Here is a 25,950-nt window from a genome sequence, read left to right as displayed (position 1 = left end):
ACAGCATAAACAAAGGTCTTGAGGCCAGAAAGCAAAGGGTGTGAACATTAAAACTGAATAAGACCTTGAAATTTACCAGATTAACTCCCTCCCACTTCCAATGGGCACATGATTTTACTCCAGTCACATTTTCACTTTGTTGAGAATGTTTCTCAATAAATAAACGAATTCTAATGTATCCTAGTCATGTTTGGGGAGAAAAATATCATACGAATAAGAGAGCAAATAAAAATGACTTACCTGGAATGCAAAAAAGTCCTCTGCAGGTGCATTCATGATGTTGCAAATCTGAAAGCCATGAGGAGGAATAACGGAGCTGTGACTAGTCTTGACAGAGCGCCAGGTAAAGCCCTGCATCCTATTTTCAGAAACACCACGTCCTTACCCAAGGCATTCACATTTTTCTCATCAGGTAGTCATGCTTGGGATGATTTTGAATTATTAAATGAGGCTACTGGACAGAAAAGCCACCTTATACAAACATTACTTCACACCATTTGCTTCACTCTTGAGTCATGTCTAAGCTTTAAAAAAGTTAAGGCTACAATTTGTCATTATATTATTGTCATTGTATATTGTACAGTATCTCATTTTGCTGTCCCCCTTTTGTTGAATATTTGGATTGTGTCCAGTTTTTTTTATTATTAATCTAAATAATGCTATTCTAAATGTCCTTGAATCAATTAACCTTGGGTTCTGTTTCATTTGCTCTGTAAGGAAGTTTCCCCCTGTGGTATAAACCCCAAAGTAGGCTGAGAAATAAACGGTGTTGTGGCTCTGGTTGTAAATTGCCAGATCCTTCTGATAACTGAGCAGGTCATCACGTTTGCCCTACCATGCAGATGGTACTTACCAATCCCTCCGGAGCCCTGTCCAGGGCACTATGTACAGTTGTATGGTGTGTGGACCACACAAAAGCATATGGCTGAGAGGATGAGGGGGATTTGAAATCCGTCTATTCTTGACTTGTGAAGACATTCCCCTAGCCTTCTCTTTTCATCCATTGAAAAGGGGTGCCTTTCCCCCTGTTTGTCACAGCACTTTTTACAATAGCCAAGATATGGAAGCAATCTAAGTGTCCATCAGCAGATGAATGGATAAAGAAGATGTGGTACATATACACAATGGAATACTATTGGGCCATAAGAAAGAAAAAAATCCTACCATTTGCAACAACATGGATGGAGCTGGAGGACATTATGCTCAGTGAAATAAGCCAGGCAGAGAAAGATAAGTGCCAAATGATTTCCCTCATTTGTGGAGTCTAACAATGAGGCAAAACTGAAGGAACAAAACAGCAGCAGACTCAGAAACTCCAAGAAGGAAATAGTGATTACCAAAGGGGAGGGGTGTGAGAGGGCGGGTGGGGAGGGAGGGAGAAGGGGACTGAGGGGTATTATGTTTAGTACACATGGTGTGGGGGATCACGGGGAGAACAGTGTAGCATAGAGAAGGCACACAGTGACTCTGTGGCATCTTACTACACTGATGGACAGTGACTGCATTGGGGTGTGGGTGGGGACTTGATAATATGGGTGAATGTAGCAACCACATTGTTTTTTAATGTGAAACCTTCATAAGAGTGTATATCAATCATACCTTAATAAAACATATAAACAAACAAACAAACAAACAAATAAATAAGAAAAAAAAAGAAAAGGAGTGCCTTTCTTTAGTTCTCAAAAAGGTTACATTCAGCATATGGGCTTGCCTGTGCAGGCGGAGTGGACCAGCCTGGGTCTCAGAGGGTGGGCTGTCCCTGCTCCTGTTCAAGGACTTCTCAACCACTGCACCATCCCTCTCGCCTCTCTTTGGACCAGTTCCATCATTACCATTGCTCTCTCCTGATTTCCAGACTCCCTAAGGGCTGCTTCCCTCAGCGGGTGACTGTGTGAGAGTCTCTCCCATCCTTGAAAATGATACCCCTTTACCCCGACACAGCCCCTATAGCAACCATCCGCACTTCCTCTTGCAATTCTCTACCTCCTCATTATTCACCCACATCTTAGTAGATCACACACTGGTTTCTGGCCCCATTTCGCCACCAGATCTGTTCTCATCAGAGCCACAAAAGACCTCCTAATTGCCAAACCTAGTGGTGGTTTTCATTTCTTATCTCACCAGATCATTTTTGCTGCATTTGTTCATTTCTCTCCTTGTTCAAACTAGCTACTTCCTTGGTTTCTGTGACACTGCCCTCTTTTGGGTCTTCAGGTGCCTCTGAACCCTACTTCTGTTTCTCTTTCATACATTCCTCTTTCTGTACCCAATTTTTGCTGGCATCCAAAATATGCTACCTGGGGTCCCTCTCACTCTCCTTGGTGACTTTTTCCATAGTAATGGTTTCAAGTACCACCTGGTCCTGAGATCTTCCAAGTCTCCAACTTTATTCCTCCTCTCTCTCCACAGCATCAGAGACATCTCTTCAGCTCCTTGCTGGATATTTGTTCCTGAAAAATGTCTCAGGCTTACCCTATCTGAAACTGACTTCATCATCTCACACCCAAACCTGAAGGCAGCACTATCCATCCAGTCTAGACGCCTGAAATTAACTGTGACTCTTCTTTCTCCCTCCCTCTCTGCTTACAAACAACTCACAAGGTCCTGCCAGTAAACATGTTTATATAAAGATATCTCCCCCATTTGATTATGAGCTTCAGACAGAAATCATATCTGAGCCATCTATCTTTGTATCCCCGGAGCCAATCACAGTGCCTGGCACATAGAACATGCTCAATAAACAAACACCCTGCAACATGAGGATCATTGTGTAGTGTGTGCCTGGGGAGAGACACAGGGATGGCCTGTATAGTCCAAATACAGGAATGATGTGCAGGTAACAAACAAGGCCCTTCTCTCTTGGTCAAGGGATGCTCACTCCACCTTTGACACCAAATGAGAGGGACATGAGGCATTTGAGCTCTGCTGTACATAATATGGCTGGAAATACGGCAGGGATGAGGGGTTGGGAATGGCAACTAAGTCTCTGGTATGAGAGGTTGGGACTTGGTCTGTGGTGATCCTGGAAGGCCAGCCAGCCACGACTTTGACCTTAACATATGCATAAATATATTTAGTCCTTCATCTGAGGGTTATTTCTCTGTGTGTCTCACATTTACTCAAATGTCAATTCTCTGTTCATTCCCTTGGACCAACTGTCAAGTGAATTGAGAAATGAGAGAATCAGGCTTTGAGATCCATGCTTCCCATCATTTTTTCCACTCTTTTCCACCTGATTCAAAACTCTCCCTCTTTAAAGCTATACTACTTACCAGGCCATTTTGGGCAACATACGTGGGGAGACCACTTGCTAACGCCCAGTGGTCAGGAGGTGGATTTCTGCAAAAGCCAAAGATGAATGGTAACTTTAGATATAAGGACCGTTAGACTAAAAACTTGAATCCAGGTCTTTGCCCTCCCTCTAATCTCTGGTGGCTCCCAGTCCCTGGTTACATTGACATACATAAACAAGCCCCAAATCTTGGCTAAGCATCTTAATGTTCAAATTTAGACACAGAGAAAAGAGTGAAAAATACAGCATTTTATTGATTGCATATTGAGTTTGACTACCCAAGAGAAGAGACAACATTCCTTCAGCAGGCTGTTACTGGTGCTGAGCAGAGAGAGCCAGCATTCCCTCCCCTTACAGTGTGTGTGCCTGGGGAAAGAGGCAGCGGTGACCTCTATGGTTAGCTTAATACTATATAGAGTGGGAAGACTCATCCGCGGTGAGCTCCTACCATGTACCAAGCACTAAGCCGGTGCTTTACATGTTTATTCATCCTTCACAACAACATTACAATTTTTGGTATTATTATCTTTAACTTTTTTATTGTGAGAAAAAAATGTACTGCAGAACAGTGCACTAAACTCTTCATCAATCATTCAAAGGTTAACATCCATGACACAACATCTCCATCAAGAACAACCTTGGCACTTTGGAAGCCCCTGATCTGTACCTCCCAATGGCAGTTTTCTTCCTACCCCAAAAGGTAAGCATAGTTCCAACATTAGGATAAGTTACAGTCCTGCTTTTCTGAGAGGTTTACCACCTACGTATGCTTTTCAGTTCAATTGTGCCTGTTTTACAACTCCATCTGAATAGAATCATACAGTACATACTATTTCATTTGGCTTTTTTTTTCATGTTATTGTAATTCATTCATTTTATTGACGTACAGTTTTCCCTCCCAGGACCGGAGTACAGTTTATCCATTTGGCTTTTGGTAGACAATCCCTTTCCATTTGGGGCTAATATGGTGCTCTGAAAAGCCTAGTATGTATATGCTCTCAGTTCTATATGCTCTATACCTGGGAGTAGAAATACCGGGTCATAAGATGTGTATATCTTCAACTTTACTTTCAACCACAGATAAGGCCAAACTGTTTTTTAAAGTTGTTGTATAATTTACAGTCTCACCAGCAGTATATTAGAATTTCCTTTGCTCTGTGTCTCTTCAATATTTAGTATTTTCAGACATTTAGACAAATTTCTCTTTAGAAAATTTAGAAAGCTCTCTTATATAGAGATAATGATGTCATATTTCTCTCAATGTTACAAATTGTATCGATTGATTTTCCTAACGTTAAACCAACTCTATATTCCTGGAATAAACCCAATTGGGTCATGATGTATAATCCTCTTTAGTTATTATTTGCTGAGATTTTATTTAGGGTATTTGCCTCTGTGTTCACAAGTGAGCTTGGTCTGAATTTTCCTTTTTCTACAGATGTTGTAGGGGTTTTGGTAACAAGTTTATATTAGCCACTTCTTTTTCTGTTGTCTTGGATATCTGGTATGAGAATTACATTGTTCTTCCTTAAATATTTAGCAGAACTCACCCCTGAAGGCATCTGGGCCTGGAGTGTCTTTGTGGAAAGCTTGTCATTTTTATTTTTTCTATAAGTCTATTATGGTCTTCTATTCCCTCTTGATTTGTATTTAGCAGTTTTTATTTTTCTAGAAAGTTGCCCATTTCATATGGATTTAAAATGTTTTTTTCATAATCCTCTTATTCTTGTCTTGATGTCTGTGTTACTGTAGTTATCCCTCCTTTTTGCTCCTGATACAACTCATTTGGTTTTCTTTCTACGTGTCTTGCTCAGTCTTGCCAGAAATTTGTCAATTTTATCAATCTGTTCAAGGAACCAGTTTCTCACATTTGTTCATTGTTTATCTTCTTCTCTTTCATAATTTCTGGGCTTATCTTCTTAATTTTCTTTGGGCTTATCTTTCTGCTGTGTTAACTTCCTGAGATGCTTCAGTGGATAGCTTCTGCCTGCCCCTCCAGCTCCACCCTCCCACCTGCCGCTGCCTGTGTCAGGAGGCCGGTCTGCAGACCACATCCACATAGCTCCTGGCCTTCTAGCTTCCGGTCAAGTTTGGCCCAATGGAGAGACCTGGCAAAAGCCTAGAGGAAGGACACAGTGAGGCCAGATTGTTTATTTCCCTGGGTACCCCCTGGCAAGGTCTCTTTGGGCTCACTCCATCCCGTGACTGAAAGGCAGTGCTTCTCTCAAGAGGGCCTGCTCTACAAGACCCTTTCTTCTTCCAAGTTCTAGAAATCTCCCTTTGGGCTCAGGAGTGGTCACAACATCACTGCTAGCATATGCATAAATGGTTTCTGATCTTGTGGTTTCCTCCACTCCACCCACACCTCTGTAATTTGTCCCTTTGTAAATAAATACTCCTTGAATTGCCCGTTTTTGAATGCGATACCTATTATCTGTTGGGGCCCTGACTGATACAAGTGGGTATATAGTTCATTACTTTTTCAGCTGTTACTCATTTCTAATATGCATATTCAAGATTATAAATTTCACCCTAAGCATGATTTCACCACATCACATATATTTTGATATGCAATATCTTTATTATTTTTCAGTTCAGGATATTTCCTGATCTCCATTGATTTAGTCCTTCATTCATGCTTTACTAGAAGTGTATTCCTTTTTTTCAGAAGAGTATTTCCTGGTTTCCTAATTGCATATGAGGATTTTCCTAATTAGCTTTTTGTTATGGATTTCTAGCATATTTTCATTGTGTGACCAGAGGACATTCTCTGTATGACTTCAATCTTTTGAAAGGTATTGAAGTTTGCTTTATGGGCCATTATATCACCAATTATTGTTAATACCACATGTATGCTTGAAAAGACTTAGTGTTCTATAGTTTGGGAAATGGAGTACCTATCTTCTTTATATATATATCCATTAGATTAAGTTTGTTAATTGTGTTATTCCAATATTCTGTTTTCTGTTTGTTTGTTTTAGTCTGTTCTTCCTATCAATTATCAAACATGGATTTGTCTGTATCTTATATTTTTGTCAGCTTTTGCTGTTGTTTTTTTGAGATCATGTTATTAAGTGTATGCCAATCTAGAATTGCAATATCACCTGCATATCAAGGTGAATTGACCCCTTTATCATTAAGAAGTGACCATCTTTAACTCTTGTTAATGCTCTTTGATATAATGTCTATTTTTATTTTATATTAATATAGTTATGTCTGTTTTCTTTTGATTAGCATTTGCATGGTATATATTTTTTCAAACTTTTATTGCCAACCTCTCTGTATTCTTATTCTTTAGATAGATCTTTTATAAAGAGGATACACAATATTTCTGCATATCCAGGCAATCATTAGTTCCTTGACAAACTATTTTTCATATGCAACTGAGAAAAATAAAATGCTGCCAATTAATCCGGAATGCAATGCTTTTGAACTTGTAATTATTACTTTATTAATATCAACAGGGCTCTTACAATTTAGATATAGATTTTTATCATATTTCATGCCTTTTTCCTTCTTGTGCCATTCAAGACAACTTTCTGTTTTAATGCTTCATCAGAGCATAATTTCTTTAAATTACTTAATATGGCAGTTAAATTCAAAGTGGGTACAGCCAACACTGCCTGACGCAACTGAAGTCACAGCAATCTGTGACCGAGTTCATGCATAGGCAGTCAGAGCTGTATCACGGCTGTCATCTGGCTGACAGCAACTGTACTGTGTCATTGGTTCTATTTCAGCAATGTCCAAAAGTACAGAGCTGTGCATCTCAGAATCAATGAAATGGGATAGATTTCTTTGTTATGCAGCCTGGCAATCTTTGTCATTTAACTGGAACATTTAGTTGATTTATATTTAAAGTAATTATTGATATATTTGGATTTAAATATCATCCAAATGTATACTTTTAATTTTTCCCACCTGCTCTATGCCCTTTAAAATTTTTATTTTGCCTTCTGTTGGTTTGATGAAGCATTTATTTGCTATTCAGTTTTCCCTCTCTTCGTCTAGATTGCACACACTTTGGTGGCTACTGGGATGTTTGCAAATATTTTCTGACTCTCACTCCTGAGCACATGATAGGGTTGCATTTCTTGTCCACTTGAAGTTAGGTGTGGCCATATGACTAACTTTGGCCAGGGAAATGTGAACAGAAGTGAAGTCTGCCAGATGGATATTTAAGAGCCAATGTGTGTTTTATCATATTCTCGCTTGCCTCTCACAAGGTTGGTCAATGTTTCAAGGTTCAAACTGGTGGCTGCTGTATCAGCCATGTCTCGCTTGACAGCAATCTACACACTGTACTTCAACCACACCCTCCAATCAGCATTTACACATAGTGGGGTGGTAAATGAATACTTACTGCTTATACTACTTAAGTCTTGAGGTTTTGCTACCATAGTACCGCCTCACCTCTCTTGCCTGATAAAAAAATCTTTATCAGAACCAAGGTGGTGCCTGACAGAGAACCTGAAAGATGCGGCATAGTTCAGGGGCTGAGTGGAAAGGAGCAGAGCGAGTATCAGCAGGGGCCAGAGGGTGTGATGGTGAGAGCGGTGAAGAAACAACGGGGCACACTGTGACCCATGATGACACAGATAATGAGAGTAGTGAACTTGTACCTCTAGAAAAGGAGTTAGAACATAGAATAGTTGAAGAGTATATGTCTTATAAGGTAAGAGAAACAAAGAAAGAAAGAGATGAGCTTAGAAAAGAATCCATCTTCATACAAATGGGAATGAACAGACAACCCAGAAACTCAGGACCTTGAAGGAATTTCTCACCTCCTATCAGCAAAACATAAACCTGAGAACTGGGTTATCTGAGTGACAGGATGTTACAATGCCACCTGTGAGCAGGATCAGATGAGCTGTGGCTTCCCTCATGGCTGTTTCAAGGTTAAGGGTGTAAAGAGTAAACCCCTCAGGTGGACAGTGTAGTCCAGGGAAAAGGGACTAGAGGTGTGATTCTCCCAGAGTCCGATTTTGGCCTCAACAATAGCAATCCAGTTGGGAAAGGGCTGGTTTCAAGAAAGAATTTTGGGTGTGGCTCTTGATAGAGAAGGGAATTCAGATGGATAACAAATTTTGAGAGTGTTCTACTGACCAAAAAAGTACAAGCCTGTACTAAAAAGGTTCTTCACTACTGGAATCTTAAAATGGCCTTTGAACCTCCACAACCTCCAGACAGGTTGAGGCCTAGCCCTCCAGGAGTTCTTTCCTTCTCATTATCTGCCTTGGTCACACAAGAAGAGAACTTTAAAGAATAAGCTTTCCGGGATAGCTGAGGTCTTCTTTGCCGACTTCTTATCTTTGCCTTATCCCCTGCATGGGCTCCAGATGTGCCTCCACAGAAAACAATTGAAAAACCCTGATCAGATTCCAAGGTCTCATTCCATAGATGAGAAACTGAGGCCCAGACAGGCCACTTATTGGCAACAGACCTGAGACTTTAAGCCGTAGCAGCTGACTCAGAATCCAGCCTTGTTTCCCACCCAGCCTGTGTGGCGTTTCTGCCTCCCCACACCGCCTCCTTAACCGCTCTCCCTGCCTCTGACCAAGAGGGCGGCCTTCTTGGGTTTGCTTACTGCTGATTTTGGAATGAGTCTAGTTAAAAAGAAAGACACAAGCCTGACATGGGGTCACTTCTGTTAAACCAAGTCATGGAACCAGGATTAATACCTAACCCAACTGTAACTTCAACCTCTCCCAGTAGTGGAATTTTAAACCAAACAGTTTGGAATTTCCCTGTCACTAGCAAGGTCATCCACATAGGATTCCCTGTTCTACCCCCTAAGGGAAAGTGACCTTGTCTGAAACAATCCCCTGTTCTCTTTGGCTGATAACTGCTCTCCCACCCTCCTGTCTATAAAAGCCTTCCATTCTGTACAACTCCTCTGAGCATCTCTACTTGCTATGGGAGGTGCTTCCTGATTCATGAATCTCTTAATAAAACCAATGAGATAATCAATGATCCTGTTTTTTTTAACGCTATCTTATTGACCTTGATAACAGTGTCTGCCACACTACATGTTTTGAGAAGAAACTTACGGGATTACTTTGATGTCTTCTTTGCCATGTAGGATGTAGTCAATGACCTTGTAAAAGTTGATTTCCTAGGCAAAAGAGAGAGAGAAACATACTTTCAGAGTCAAGACAGCTTCAACATGAATATATGCAGGCAATAAGCCTTTTTCTTTGTTTACTCTGTGTTCGTGGTGTTCCAGAAGCACCAGCTTATCCCTCTAAGGACATGTGCGGCTACCTCCGGAGCTCCGTGTCCCCAGCTGGCTCAGGGTCCCCTGTGCTCCTCCTTGGAACCAGCTCACAGTGGCCAGGCTTGGGCTGGGACATGGGGCTAGAAAGAGGGATAGGATGTTGATTTCAAGAGGATCTGAGAGTTGAGTGCGGGAGAAAGAGAGAAAGACGGTCGCTGGAGTCTAGGGAGAGAAAGAGGTAGAAAGGAGGCTCCCGACCCATTTAGAATCATCATCAACCCAGCTGTGACTCCTGGAAGAGCTTAGGTCCATGACCACAGCCCCCTTTCTCCTTCTCTCCTACCACTCAGCTGCCCACTTTGCTGTGCCAGCTCTTCCAGTCTTGCCTTCCTGATTGTGTTTCATGCCTCTGAACTCACTCCCACCTCTTTCATCCCTCCCTCGCCCTTGCACCATTAAGACTCCCATTCTCTTAAAGTAGATCTACTCAATCACAAGACTTCCTGACATGTGGTTGGGTATTGGCAGGTGGCTCCTTTCCCTTGGCGTGCCAGGGAAAATTCCACCGCCTCACCTTATTAGATCCTCTGAACACTCAACTGTGCCGGGCAGGTGAGAAACCATTTTACAAATGGAAAAACTGAGACCCAGAGAGAGGAAAGACTCATTAACAGTGAAGACCTAAGTCCTTCATTCCTGTGCTCAGTGCTCTTTCCACTATGTCTCTTACTGTTAATAGTTTAAAATAGTGTTTTACTCTCTGCATCTTTCAGCCAGAACAGCCTATTCAAAGTGTGGTCCTTGAACTGGTACCCGTCTGCAAACTATTTGTTACCATTCCATAACAAGATAAAAATAGAACTTGGAGTCAGCATTTAGAAACTTTCATAGCAGTTTGACTGAAGTTAGGTCTGTTGAAATTAACTTTAAAAAGCGGGGGGGGGGGACTTATATTTTGTATGTCTTTGTACATTTCAATTCTTCTAGTTTGAAATTCTTCACAGTTTGAAAAGGATCAGTCCAAAATGGATTGGAAATTTTAAAACAAAAACAAAAAAAACACTTTTCCTTTAGTTTAAGCACTTTGAGGAATACTGCTCTAGAAATTTACATGGAGATCCCTAGACCCTACCCAGGCCTCCTGACTCGGAACCTCCACAGGGAGAAATTCCTGATCCAGCCTGGAAGTCCTTCTGGTTGATAGCCAATCGTGACTTTCTTCAGGCTCCTGAGGGGGACACTCCACTCCTCAGCAACCAGCACTGACAGCAGCCACAGGACCGAACCGTTGAGGGAGGCCCTCTGGCTAACCGGTTCTGATGGGATCAGTCGCCCTGGGGAGGTACGCGCTCCCTCAAATAGGAGGCATCCACGGGGAGACTAGCGGAACCCCACAGCCCAAAGAAACGGAGTGAGAAACAGATGGAAAGTGAAGGCTCACACTGCAGCTTCGGTTCTACTGTGTGTGCTCTCGGGGCTTTGGTCACCCCAGCTGCAAACCCGTGCTGTTTGCCTGCTGTTGCTGTTAAGCAGCAGAACCCTTTCCCCAAAGCATGGAATCTAATCATACAAAGCAGACAAAAGTAGAGCTGCCTTATGGAAGCAGAGTTGGGCACAGAGAGATCCTGTATCTCTCTTTGATCCCTTTCTCTCCCCTTCCTGTCCTTCCCTCCCCCACTAACCCCTAGCCAAGGCAGCCACTATGGAAGTCTAGGGTTCTAACGACGAGTGGAGAATTTTGAAACCTGGAATCGATAATCACTAAAGTCCCTCTTAGCTATAATTCTAATACTGTAGTTGGGTAATGAGTCACATCCCCCATAAGTTAAAACGCACATATTCTTTACCCAGTAATTCCACACATGTGGTGATCAATCTTACCAGTACTCCCAAATGTGAATAAAAGCAGCATTTGCCCCATTCAGGGGTCTTAGCCAGGCTTTGAAGCCAGAGCTTTAAAAAGTCTGGAAACAATGTGATGTCCGATGTCTGTTGGGAAAAAACAAATTGGTGGCCTGCATACAGTGGGTATTTGCATGTCTCCAGAAAGATGTAGCTATATATGTGCCTGTAGGGGAAGATGATGCCAAAATATAGTTAAGTGGGAAAAGTAAAATGCAAAATGGAATCATCACAACTGTCAAGGTTGGTGGTGGTGGAATACATATATTTATCCGGAATATCTGAATTCCCGCAGACATTCCTGGAAAGATAGACCAAGAGTGGCTGCCTTAGGAGAGGCTGGATTTCTGTGGTGTACCCTTCTGTATGATGTGAGCTTTCCAATGTATTACCTTCTCAATATATAGAAATAAATTGTGCTAACAACATTAAAAAAAAATGAAGGTGTACCCTGTAGGCAGTTTGGAAAGCAAATGTGGCTGCATCATTGCTGGGACTGGATAGAGCTGGTTTCCACTTGGGAAGAGGAGAAGGCCGACTTCTATGACCTCCTTGACCTTCTTCAGGTCTTTGCCTCAGGGCCATCTGTGCTTGGGCCTGGGCTGCTCACTGCACTCCCAGGCAAGCTGCCAGCAACCTGGGCCCCACAGGCTGCCCTATCCAGCAGTTGCCTTGTACAATATAATAAGTCATAAGAAATACATATTTGGTCATTCAGATGAGCAATATATGTTTCCCAGGTGTATTTGGTCTTCATCCACAGTTTCAGAAAACACTTCAGAGCCTTAAAGGTGAAATGGGTGTCTTGTCATGTTAACAACAGACTTTGGAGGGGGTGGGGGTGGGGGGAGGTGAGGGTTGGAAGCTGAATCAGCTAATGACCAATGAATTAGTCAATCACCACTATGCAATGAAGCCCTCACAAAAAGCCATGACAGGAGCACACCTCTCTCTTGGACCCAGCTTCTCTGTGGGCAAAGCTTCTGCTCTTGGGAAAACAGAACTGAGCCAGGCCCCAAATTCCACAAGGATAGAAGCTCCTTAATTTGGGAATTTGCCCAATCTATTATCACTTTGTCTGGCTGTTAGCTTGTATCCTTCATTGAATTGATACATGTAGGTGTTTTCCTGAGTTCTGTGAGCCACTCTCCCAAATTAATCGAGCCTAAGGGGAGGTTGTGGGAACCTCCAATCTACAGCCATTGGTCAGAAGCGCAGGGAGCTGCCTGGAGCTTGAGATCAGTGTCTGGTGTCGGGAGTGGAGGTCAGTCTGGTAGGATGGAGCCCTTAACCTGGGGCATCTGGTGCTGTTTCTGGGCAGATAGCATCAGAACTGAGTTCTCAGACATCTCGCTGATGTCTGAGAATTGCTCTGTTGTGTGTGGGAAGACTCCCTGCACCCCGCAAAAAACACACACACACCATGCAACTCCTTTAGAAACGTTAGAAATGGACTTTTTTTTTTTAACCCACAGGAGAATCAATTGGCTTTCACAGAAAGAAACAAAAAGACCAGTGTACGTTAGGTAAAACTGGGCTTTTTCCACACACTGTAGGTCATCCAAGTTGCCTTTAAGGCCATATTCATGTAGGAATTCACCAGCCTTTGGAAAGTCAAAATCGAGCCATCAAAAAGCACTTTGTTACCTTCTACTTGAGCAGCTAAGGCTGTAACAGAAGCGTCTTTGAAAGAATCACAAATACAGCCAGAGTCCAATCCTCATGCACGGAAAATACCAGTTTTAAAATGAGTGCTACTTTGTTTTTTTTTCCTCATGAAGCCTAATTAACTTATGTAGTTTTTAAATAACATACAACATATTATTTTTAAAAGAGATGAAGTGAGGTGTAGCTGCTACTGGGGAGATTTAGAATCCAAAGTTTGGGGAGACTAATGGGTCATAATCCAGGCAAAAGATGTATCTCTAATATGAATGTAGCACATAAAATGTGAGAGTGATGGTAAAGCGAGTGTGAGAAAGCATTGTAATGACAGTTAACAGGAAGAAATGCACGCTCGGTTAGAATCTGTGCAAATGATTTGACCCCTCTGAACCTCAATCTCTTCAACTGCCAGGCAGGGATAATGAGGATACCTCCTTCACACACTTGTTGAGAAGAGAATAAAGAGAAGCCAGGTAAGAGCCTGGTAGACAGTGAGGTCAACCCAAGTAGCCACACTCACTGGAGTGTCTGCTGTGTGTCAGCATGTGATTCGCTGTAGTTCGCATGGCCCTGCGAGGTCAGCTTGATTACCAGGCATTACAGATGAGGAAGTTAAGGCTTAGAGAGGTTGCCCACGGCCATACAACTAGCTGATAGAATGGGTATGAACTCAGGCTTTCTCCTTCCAACCCCACTCTCTTTCCAAAAGATCTACTTTTGGCCAATCTTGCCATGCCGTGCCTTGGCTCCAGACCTGTGTGTGTTCCTCACCAGCTGCATCCTAGACCAGGAGCTAACTTTGAACTTGAGTTCAGTGACAGCACCACATTTATGGGAAAATCAGGGACCCTAGGGGTTATCTGACCAAGCTTACCTTACAGGTCAGCAACTGTTAAAAAGACACAGGTCCAGCACGTTGTCACTTCCACTAGGCCAGGTCACTGAACTGGGGCTTAATACCTGATTTTACTTCAGTTTCAACCTCCCCCAGAAACATAGTCAGTCAGGAATTGGCTGGTCAGCATGGATAAGATAACATCACCTATTTCCTCCATCTCCCAAGAAATCTACCTGATTAGACCCTTGTCCCCAGATGAAAGGAACCTTGCCCTAAATAGTCTTTTTCTGTTTGGCTTCCTTGTCCTGTCTTTAAAAATCTCTTCCTTTCTGTTGCCTTTCAGAGCATCTCTATACTTGCTAGAGGGGATGCCACCTGATTCATGAATCGCTTGATAAAGCCAGTTAGATCTTCAAACTTACTTGGATGAATTTTGTTTTTTAACTCAGCCAACCAAAATCAAAGTCCTTTGCCTTCTGGCCTCTTCCATCACAACATAATGCCTTATACTCTTGCAAGGACTGAGCCCTTGCTATCTGAGATGAAGAAGAATCTTGGGAAAGAGAAATGTGAACCACGAGTGTGCTAGTCACCTCAGTGAAAACCCAAGTCCTTGAACTGGCCAGACAATGGGCAGCCCTTCTGGCACTCAGTAAGAAAATGCCCTGTTCACTTCAGTCTTAAAGAATGGGTACTTGAAGGTGAAGAGCCATCCTGGAGTTAGGGATGACCTCTGAGCTCAGGGCTCAGCTCAGAGCTGACAATTAAAGCAGCCAGGGAAACTGAAGTTATTTGAAGTTGGTGGTATCTGAAAAAGCTATGGTGATTTCTATTCCCGTTCTTCAACTTATAAGTATCCAGACGATGTAAGTCCAGCTCTTTTATGAACTGGAGGGAAAACTCAGTGGTAACATGTCAACTATGCCAACACAAAAAGCTGTACTGAGAAAAGTGTCCCCAAGTAGCTTTCTGTCAGCAGCACATGGTGCAATCCTTGAAGACTCAGTCTTCCCAGATGAAGTCATTAAACTGTGTGGCTGAAAGAATGGTTTGAGACTGGACAGCGGCAGGTTATAAAGGTTATTTTGGATAAAGCAGAGCAAACGATGTAGATTCCAAGGCTGAGCTCTTTTCTGGTACATATACAAAGCTTACAGGTAAGGGTGATAATTTTGAATTCCTACAATTTGAATTAACACTAAACAAAGTCTATTGCACAAACACACACACGCACCCACATAGCCCTTTATTTGGGGTAAGGTTAGAGTCGGCTGTGTGGAACCAGGCCTGTCAGAAATTGATACACCATATCAGACAGGCTAAAAGGTCTTATGGGCAGAATACTGACTAAAAATTCAGGGCACAATTCTGCTGCTTTCTTATTCTGTGTGGCCTCAGCTAAGTCGTTCAGTCACCCTAGGACATTTGAGTTCTGTAAGACATTTGAGTGCTGGTCTGTTTAGCCTATACCATCTTCACATCCCACATACATCATGTCAGCTTCTCTAATGTGTTTATGCCTCATCTTTTAAAATGAAGCAATGGTATGAGACCAGAGGTCACAAATCCAAGTGCTGAAAGAGGCCAGATAGGAACAGGAATGAGAGCTGGGGGCCTGGTGCCTACAAAGGGGAGTGGCTGGGCCTGTGGCAAACTAGACAGCTCAGGCCAGATCCCCAGCAGGCTGCTGTTGCTCAGCTCTGATCAAATTTACTTTGTGAGTTTGTGATCCGGTTTTGACTGTTCTTCCACCTTTTCAAAGGCAACTGAGAATCTAGATATTTATGGGAAATAACTTGATTTTTAAGTGTTACACTACCAATTCAAAATTTTAGAAAATAAAAAAAATTTAAGGTATGAAGCCAAACAAGTTTAACTATTGGCTGGAACTGATCTTCTGGCTACCAATTTACACATGCTTGATGGGCTATTAAGGTTTTCACATCTCTAATTGTCCATAGCTCCTAACTCCTGCTGGGTGAGTCCTTGAGCAGATTATTTGACCTCTCTGGGGCTCTTTCCTTATCTGTGGAATGAATATTATTGATTCCTCCTTGGTCAACCCAGGTTGGTGGGAAAGGCCAAAGAGATATTAAAAATATCTTGCAAATAACAGGGGTTGGCAATTGTGGGGGAATTATCAAAATTTTAAGGAAGACAACCCAACTCAGAGAAGATAAATACCTAAGTGATAAAGAAACACCAGCAAGGTCTACAGGTACCTTACATTTGCATTTCATTAAACATTAGATCATATTCAACAGGCCAGAGAGAGACGTACCCTTCCATCCGGAGTCCTGGGACCAGAGTAGGCTGGAACCTCTCCCATCAGAACTGGCCACACATCAAAAAATTCCTAAGAATAAGAATATTAATTACATGTTTTGAAAGTAGTTCAAGAAAAGGAGACAAAGAAAAGAAGACCCTCCCCATACGAGTCAACTATCACTGAAATCTGGATGATGGAAAAAGCTGGCTAACACCTAAGCCTGGGTTAGAGTTAGAGGTTATCAGTCATTTCTGTGCCTCAAGATATTGATGAACTGGGCCTGTCTATTCATTAAACAAAAAAATTGGGAGCTGAGTTGGAGCACCTTTGTGCTCCCCATGCTGTTGGGACTGAGGGGGAAAATAGGACCTCCATGGCTAAGAAATTGACCTTAATGAGTGTAAGGCTGGAGGCACTGGAGAGAGGAAAGCAAAGACAATGCAGGCGGAACAGAGACAGCACCAAGTAGCTCTGTGCCGTATGGGGAAGGAATGAACAGCTCTTCCTGGATTCCAGTCCCATGATGTGCCGACAAACCCTAGATGCAGACCCCCTCCATCCGGAAGGAGGAGACCTCTGGCTGTCCATCACCCGACCCTGAGCCAATAAAAATTCCCCACCTACCCTTAGCACGGCCCACTTCCCCCTCCCTTCCCTGTTCTCTTAAAAACTCCCCACCTCCCCTCCTGGGCACGACTTCCCCAGCCTGTGTTTCAGACTGGTGAACCTCACCCAGGAATTGCACTCAAATAAACTGCCTGGCCCTTTATTGCCTCTCATCACCTGCTTATTTCGGCTAGAATTTATCTTACAATGAGAACATGCTAAACATGGGAGCAAAGGCTTAGCTAAAATAATGTCTTTTGCAGTATCATTTATAGTAGTGAAAACTTAGAAATAATCTGTGTCCAATAGAGGGGAGTTATTAAATCAGTTATGTACCTCTTTTAACAGTGGTGATACAGATGTGGTGCGTTGATTTAAAAGGTGTCTGTGTGTGGGTAAAATTGTAATATTTCCAGAATATTTCACCTGGTTTTAGTACATTTGCATATCAATAGGCATTCAGAGGTGGAAAGAAGTATGGCTTTAGTGCATTTGCATCATTCCCCCGGGGTGGAGAGAAGTTCATCTCCATATCAGTGGGTAATTACCTGGGCAACTGAGGGCTTATCTGTACCTGAGAGGTGAGGGGGAGGAACAGTTTTGCTTCTGCTGGAGCAGAAAGAGAGAAATAGCCCTAGACTGCAGTTTGTGAGCAATAAATGGGTTTTAAACTTTATTTCTCCCTTTGACCGATTTCGGTTTTTAGAGGTATTTTGCCCCAGGATTTCTCCCTGGGCTAACACTGTGATAAACTGGTGAGTGAAAAATGTGAGGTAACAAAAAATATAGATCACATGACCCCCAGTGTAATTCTATGTAGAAAATGCTCTCAATTCACAAAAAAGCATTAACAACTGGTTTTCTCTAGGTGACTAGAATGAGATTATAATTTATTTAACAATGTTTCTGTAATAAATGTATTGCTTTTGTAATCAGGAAAAAAAGTTTCCCAAATAAAGAAAAAACAATGTTGTCAGATACAAATAGATATATATTTTGGATCCAACAAGAAAGGATGGCACCTTTAAGACATCTGGCAAAGACACAGGCAGAGAGAAGTGTTACACATGTTAAGAAGCCTTAGGAGAAGAAACCAACTGGGCCACATAGGGACCAAAGCAGGCGGCCCCAAGATGTGCCATTGTGAGATGTAGATTATTTCAGAGTTGAAAATAATCAAGTCCCAAAAGACTCAGGAACTTTGACCTCCCCACTTCAACAGCATATAAAGAACTTAGAGGGCCTGCTCCAGGTATGGTAGACTGGGAGGGCTGTGGCTGAGTCTGTGAAAATTCCTTTCTGTGCCCCATTGTTTCTATATGGCCCATCATGTATTTGTTTACCAGACATTCACTCTTTCATATTCTGTGAGTTGCTTCCCTTTTCCTTTGAAGTCCCAGATGCTGCTTCCTTCTCCTTGGCTGGCATGACACGTATGCCTCACTTTCCCTGTCTTTGGGATCTATGTTTGTGGCTTCCCCAAACATTTGTAATTAAATTTGCTTTTTTTCTCTTGTTCATTTGTCTCTTGCCAGTTGGATTCTTACACCAGCTAGAAGAACCTCGAAGAGTAAAGGAAATTTCTTCCTCCCCTACAGCCGCCACACAGGCTCTTCCTGCTACTTCAGTCCTGGTTTCCCCCTGCACACACAGCTGCACAGCTGGTGTCCGGCTGAGTCTGGGCCTGGCAGAGGAGGCCTCCACCCTCTAGCGTCCTCTCTGTTCATTCACTGTTGGTCTTTAGGGACAGTGACCCATTAGATCTGAGTTCCTAGGAGTAGGGCACCAATAGTCACTGTTCTTGGCTTCTCTCTGGTTTGAACATATTTGTTGTGATGCTTTGTCTGTTCTAGTATCTAGAGGAAAGCAGAAAGGAGACCCCACAAAATTCAGATTCCATGTCCTCAACCTTCTTCCCAGTTGGGCTCTTTCTCATGACTATTGACAACAGAAAGAAATTCAATTCTGGGTGAAAATGTGGACTGGGGGCCTGCCTGAGCCCCACAACATGCTTGCTGCTAGGTACACAGAGATGAATAAGGTATAGTTAGTTCATGCCTGGAAGAACTTACTTCTAGGGGAGGAGATGATCAAGTACTTGAGTGTAACACGATAGATAGGGTAAGAACCAAAATATTCATGGAAACACAAATGCTAGAGGAGCCCAGAAGGATAAGTACATGGGCTGACACCATCTGTGTCCAACACTGAGTGACCCTGAAGATTGGCCAAGGAGAAGCAGAAGTTGTTAACAAGGGATGGGGTAGAAAGTGGGGCATATGTACGCCTGCCTTTCTCTCTCCCAAACCCCTCTCTTTCTTTCTCTCTTTTATTTTTAAACAATTTATGAGATATAATTCACACACCATATAATTTGTTTAAAGTGTACAATTCATTGGTTTTTAATGACTTTTCAGGATGTCAATAGCTCAGATGTTGTCAGGCAATCTGGTCTGGGGTGATAGCCCTTTATGTTGGGTGAGTCCTCAACCCAGGAGAAGGTTCTTGACTCTGATCAAGAAAGAATTCATAAGCACATCAAGCAGGTACAAGCAAGTAGCTCAGTAAAGCAAAGTACACCCTCAAGGAGGGAGTGTGCGCATGCTGGAGAGGTGGGCAGCCCAGTTGTTTACTAAGGCAAAGTACAGATTCAAGGAGGGAGTGCTCCTTGACGAGCAGCACTGCGGGGTCGGGTTGGGGGGTCTGACAGCTGGAGTTTAAGCAGGGGGTGGAATAGTCATTGGGATAGGTAGGTTTTCTCACTGGGAGGGGATTTCCTGGAAATAGGGTGATGCCCTTCATTTGTCTTCAGGTGATCTGTCTCAGAACTTGGTGTCAAGGCACCAAGGGGCATGATTTTTACTGTTAATTAGCATATAATGTATTTTGAGGTGAAGTCTGGGTCAGCTTCTCCTCCATATTGGAACCAGTCAGTTTTTGCAGGTATGTGATCTATAGCCTCACTCCCCACATCCTGCAAGAACAGTCTACATGCAATGTGTAAAATATAAGCATCTAGTCCAATGTAAACACCCGCCAAAGTCCCCAACCCCTCCCTGATTAGGTCTTGTTATCTACCTACTATAACACAGGTAAGAGATTGGCTACCTGCAGGAGCAGGTTCTTAGAGTGATTAGAGGCAACCCTGCCCACTTCTAATTGCTAGATTGTTCTATCTTTTGGGGATGACTGAGTCAGAATATTCTTGCTTAAATGTGACTCTCCCTTTTGAGAGGAAGTTCAAAAGAAACAGGGAAGAACACTGCAGCATAGCATAGCCCATGCCTGGGTCAGATCCCTAAGGTGCAAACTGGACACCTTAAAATGAGTCTTTTGAATTCAATTACTCAGAAATTCTTTTGATTAAAAAAGAACCATTCATTTGTATGAATTCATTCATTTGCTGCAAGGAGTATCAAATGGCTTATTGCTGGATTTAGCAATATTTGATGAAACATTTGTTTCAAGAGTATGCAAAAATCAAATGGATGGCTTGCACTAGAATCAGAGGTTCCCTAAGGTCAGTAAATGACCTAGCTGCACTTAGAATCACTTAGGGAGCTACTTTAAATGCAAAAATCAAAATAATAGACCCATGAGTATATCGAAATCTGGTATATGATAAAATGGCATAACAAAATGGTAGCATTTCAAAATAGTAGAGAAAGGATAGACTATTCCTCAAATGGAGAAATACGAGTAAGGGACAAAATTAACCTGTACCTCACACCATGCACATTCATCATTTCAAGATAAATGAAAGAATAAAGTATATTAATCCAAACACATCAAATTATCTCAGATTATCTTTATAATATTGAAGTTAGGGAAGTTTTTCTCAAACAAAATCCAAAACTCAGAAGCCATAAAAGAAAATTTAAATCTTCTATATGATGAAATATACTATAAACAAAGTTAAAATATAACCCATACAAAAGGAAAATATGGTTGCAGCCTATGTGACAGATATATAACCATTATCACATATAAAACATTCCTATGTTTTTATAAGAAATAGACAATTCCATTTAAAGGGGGAAAAAAAGATAAGTCTGGGCAATACATGGAAGAAGAGAAATTAAATCACAAACAAACATAAAATATATTCACCCTCACTGAAATCAGTGAAAAAACAATAGAAGAGAAAACAGTAAGACAGGAAAACTAAAAAATTCAGATATCCAGAATTGGCAGAAAAAAGACAGGAAAACTAAAAATATTTATGATATCCAGAATTGTCAGGAGCTGGAGAAATGGAACTCCCATGCAGTGTGGGTGAGAGTGTAAAATAGCAGACTTTAGAGGGAAATAAAAATTTTGTCTTAGCAATTCCACTTCATTCTCTGCCATATGTGCAGGGATTTAAGTCCAAAGTTGTTTAGTGCATCATTGTCTAATTGTATTATAATTAAATGTCCAGCAACAGGGGAAAGGATCAATTAATTTTTCTCTATCCATAAGTATGAGCTCTAAAGTTCTTTGTTCTTTAGAGGATTTCTACTTCCATTAACAGTGGCCAGTTTGTTCCAGACCAATACTTTGACTGAAAATAATTTTAAAATCTGGAGTGTGTGTGTGTGTGTGTATGTGTATGTGCATAAATATTTATTTGAAGGACTCACAGAGCTAGCAAGGCAGCAAGGACTTGATGGGCCAGAAGCAGACTAAGTATGATAGGGACAGATGGTCTTTTCAATAGAACAGTGGGGAAATAATGGTTTTTTGGATAAATTAGACTCCATTATAATTCAGAACATTCATCAACACACACCATTAAAAGAATGAAAGCAGTGTGGGGGAAGATATTTGGGATGTGTGTATTCAGCAAAGAACCAATATCCAGAATTTGTAAAGAACTGGAAATTAGTAAGATAAAAAAGATGATAGAATTAAAATAATGGGGAGAAGACTCAATTAGGCACTTAACAAAAGGAGGTATCCAAATTGTCAATAAACAGGTGAAAAGTATTCAAGCCTCTCAGTCATCAGGGGAATGCATGTTAATACGCAAAGACCTAATGCTACGTGCCGGCCAGGATGGCTGAGATTAGTAAGACCGGCGATACCAAGGACTGTGAGGAAACCCTCATGCATTTTTGCTGGGAGTGTAAAATGGTATCATCATTTTTAAAGTCAGATGGGCAATGCCTATTGAAACTATTCCCCAGAACTTCTATTCTTTTTTTTTTTTTTTTTTTTTTTATTGAAGGGTAGTTGACAACAGTATTGCATTACATTAGTTTCAGGTGTACAACACAGTGATTCAACATTTATATACATGATAATTCTAAGTACCAGCTATCACCATACCAGGTTGTTACAATATTTTGACTATATTCCTTATGCTATACATTACATCCCGGTTACTTATTTATTTTACAATTGGAAGTGTGTTTATATATATATATATGTATATATATATTTTGTGAGGGCATCTCTCATATTTATTGATCAAATAGTTGTTAACCACAATAAATTTCTGTATAGCGGGGTCAATACTCAATGCACAATCATTAATCCACCCCAAGCCTAATTTTCATCAGTCTCCAATCTTCTGATGCATAACGAACAAATTCTTACATGGAGCACAAATTCTTACATAGTGAATAAGTTACATGGTGAACAGTGCAAGGGCAGTCATCACAGAAACTTTCGGTTTTGTTCATGCATTATGAACTATACACAGTTCAAATATGAATATTCATTTGATTTTTAAACTTGATTTATATGTGGATCCCACATTTCTCTATTATTATTATTTTTAATAAAATGCTGAAGTAGGTAGATATGAGATAAAGGTAGAAAACAGAGTTTAGTGTTGTAAGAGAGCAAATGTAGATGATCAGGTGTGTGCCTGTAGACTATGTGTTAATCCGAGCTAGTCGAGGGCAATAAACATCCATGTATGCAGAAGATTTCTCTCAGAACATGAGGGGGGAGGTTCTAAGCCTCACCTCTGTTGATCCCCAATTTCTCACCTGATGGCCCCCCTGTGACTGTGCCTGTCTTAGGTTGTTCCTCCCTTGAGGAATCTTACCCGTCTCTGGCTAACCAGTCATCTTCCGGGGCCATACAGGGAAATGTTAAGTTGGTAAGTGAGAGCGAAGCCTTATTGTTTGAAAAGGTTAGCTTTTTACTTCTTTGCATATTTATGCCCTGTGGCTTCTATGCCCAGCATTTGTCTTGAGGTGTCTTTACCACTTGGAAGAATTATGATACTCGGTAAATTCGACATGTGGCACGAGTTCTATTTAAAGGTTGTGATTAGGTAGGAAGAAGAAAAGCTATAGCAGTAGCAGGCAGAAGAAAACATGGGAAGATTGATTATTTCTTTGACATATCTTCTTGTAGAGTAACTTCAGCATGGATAGGTTTTAAACTACTAATTAAATTGTGCACACACATTAACATAATAGGAATATAGTTACCTAACCAAAGCATACCTGTAATTACCAGCCATCTCCAGTGAAACCAAGAAAACCAGTTAGGCACCTTAGGCATTTGTGAAAACTTATCTATGATATGGTGGATATTGTCAGACTGAACTTAAACAGTCTGAGAGAATTCAGATAAACTAGAACAACCCATTCCTGGGGACTGTTCATATTCCATATGTTCTTTTAACGATAAATAGTCTGTGGTTGTAAGATTTTGGAGTACTACAATTTGCACTTCTCCTAATTCTTGGTTGAGTTCCAACAGTATAGATCCAGTCCAATTTTTGTTTTACTGTATGCACAGGCCAGCTTAGATATCTCCTTCATCATTCCCATGGCAAGTCCAGGAACTGGTGGGATGAGTGCATCTACACCTGTGACAGTGCGTGGATCTTTGTTGGAGTTTTTTTTTTTTTTTTTTTGCTGATCATCTTCTGTCATGAGTCTTCCCGAGAGTGCTGATGTTGGAAGTTCTTTTTCATATCGTATCTTAGTTCATTTTTGGGGTAGCCAAATTAGGCTTTGATCCTCTGTATAAACACAAACAGACCCTTTGCCTACACTTTTATATGCCCTTTATATCATTGTGTAGAACTCATTAGAGGTCACCACATAGGAACTGCTTTTTTTTTTTTTTTTTAATCATTAATCTACACTTACATGACGAATACTTTGTTTACTAGGCTCTCCCCTATACCAGGTCCCCCCTATATACTCCTTTACAGTCTCTGTCCATCAGCATAGCAAACTGTTGTAGAATCACTACTTGTCTTCTCTGTGTTGTACAGCCCTCCCGTTTCTCCCACCCCGCTATGGATGCTAATCTTAATACCCCTCTTTTTCTGCCCCCCCTTATCCCTCCCTATCCACCCATCCTCCCCAGTCCCTTTCCCTTTGGTACCTGTTAGTCCATTCTTGAGTTCTGTGATTCTGTTGCTGTTTTGTTCCTTCAGTTTTTCCTTTGTTCTTATATTCCACAGATGAGTGAAATCATTTGGTATTTCTCTTTCTCCGCTTGGCTTGTTTCACTGAGCATAATACCCTCCAGCTCCATCCATGTTGCTGCAAATGGTTGGATTTGCCCTTTTCTTATGGCTGAGTAGTATTCCATTGTGTATATGTACCACATCTTCTTTATCCATTCATCTATCGATGGACATTTAGGTTGCTTCCAATTCTTGGCTATTGTAAATAGTGCTGCGATAAACATAGGGGTACACTGGTCTTTCTCATACTTGATTGCTGCATTCTTAGGGTAAATTCCTAGGAGTGCAATTCCTGGGTCAAATGGTATGTCTGTTTTGAGCATTTTGATGTACCTCCATACTGCTTTCCACAATGGTTGAACAAGTTTACATTCCCACCAGCAGTGTAGGAGGGTTCCCCTTTCTCCATAGCCTCGCCAACATTTGTTGTTGTTTGTCTTTTGGATGGCAGCCATCCTTACTGGTGTGAGGTGATACCTCATTGTAGTTTTAATTTGCATTTCTCTGATAATTAGCGATGTGGAGCATCTTTTCATGTGTCTGTTGGCCATCTGTATTTCTTTTTTGGAGAACCGTCTGTTCAGTTCCTTTGCCCATTTTTTAATTGGGTTATTTGTTTTTTGTTTGTTGAGGCGTGTGAGCTCTTTATATATTCTGGACATCAAGCCTTTATCGGATGTGTCATTTTCGAAGATATTCTCCCATACTGTAGGGTTCCTTTTTGTTCTATTGATGGTGTCTTTTGCTGTACAGAAGCTTTTCAGCTTAATATAGTCCCATTTGTTCATTTTTGCTGTTGTTTTCCTTGCCCGGGGAGATATGTTCAAGAAGAGGTCACTCATGTTTATGTCTAAGAGGTTCGTGCCTATGTTTTCTTCCAAGAGTTTAATGGTTTCATGACTTACATTCAGGTCTTTGATCCATTTTGAGTTTACTTTTGTATATGGGGTTAGACAATGGTCCAGTTTCATTCTCCTACATGTAGCTGTCCAGTTTTGCCAGCACCATCTGTTGAAGAGACTGTCATTTCGCCATTGTATGTCCATGGCTCCTTTATCAAATATTAATTGGCCATATATGTCTGGGTTAATGTCTGGATTGTCTAGTCTGTTCCATTGGTCTGTGGCTCTGTTCTTGTGCCAGTACCAAATTGTCTTGATAACTATGGCTTTATAATAGAGCTTGAATTTGGGGAGTGAGATCCCCCCTACTTTATTCTTCTTTCTCAGGATTGCTTTGGCTATTCGGGGTCTTTGGTGGTTCCATATGAATTTTTGAATTTGTTCCAGTTCATTGAAGAACGTTGCTGGTAGTTTCATAGGGATTGCATCAAATCTGTATATTGCCTTGGGCAGGATGGCCATTTTGACGATATTAATTCTTCCTAGCCATGAGCATGGGATGCGTTTCCATCTGTTAGTGTCCCCTTTAATTTCTTTTAAGAGTGACTTGTAGTTTTCAGAATATAAGTCTTTCACTTCTTTGGTTAGGTTTATTCCTAGGTATTTTATTTTTTTTGATGCAATTGTGAATGGAGTTGTTTTCCTGATTTCTCTTTCTATTGGTTCATTGTTAGTGTGTAGGAAACCCACAGATTTCTGTGTGTTGATTTTGTATCCTGCAACTTTGCTGTGTTCCGATATCAGTTCTAGTAGTTCTGGGGTGGAGTCTTTAGGGTTTTTTATGTACAGTATCATGTCATCTGCAAATAGTGACAGTTTGACTTCTTCTTTGCCAA

At 41.4% G+C, this 25,950-nt stretch overlaps 1 protein-coding gene across 1 annotated transcript in view; it reads right to left on the bottom strand.

Annotated features, from left to right (window-relative positions):
* The window catches only part of PDE6A (phosphodiesterase 6A), a 70,021-nt gene that overhangs the window by 30,672 nt on the left and 13,399 nt on the right, over nt 1–25,950 (bottom strand). The window contains exons 5-8 of the mRNA XM_036881553.2: nt 16,196–16,270; nt 9,343–9,407; nt 3,273–3,339; nt 241–288 (exon numbers count right to left, since the gene is read on the bottom strand). Coding sequence (XP_036737448.2) covers nt 241–288; nt 3,273–3,339; nt 9,343–9,407; nt 16,196–16,270 — 255 coding nt within the window. The remainder of the gene's footprint in view (nt 1–240; nt 289–3,272; nt 3,340–9,342; nt 9,408–16,195; nt 16,271–25,950) is intronic.

Source organism: Manis pentadactyla, chromosome 2 (assembly GCF_030020395.1).
Source record: "Manis pentadactyla isolate mManPen7 chromosome 2, mManPen7.hap1, whole genome shotgun sequence".
Lineage (NCBI taxonomy): Eukaryota > Metazoa > Chordata > Mammalia > Pholidota > Manidae > Manis > Manis pentadactyla.
The sequence above is the reverse complement of the archived record's forward strand: the minus strand, read 5'-3'. Positions and strand labels throughout refer to the sequence as shown.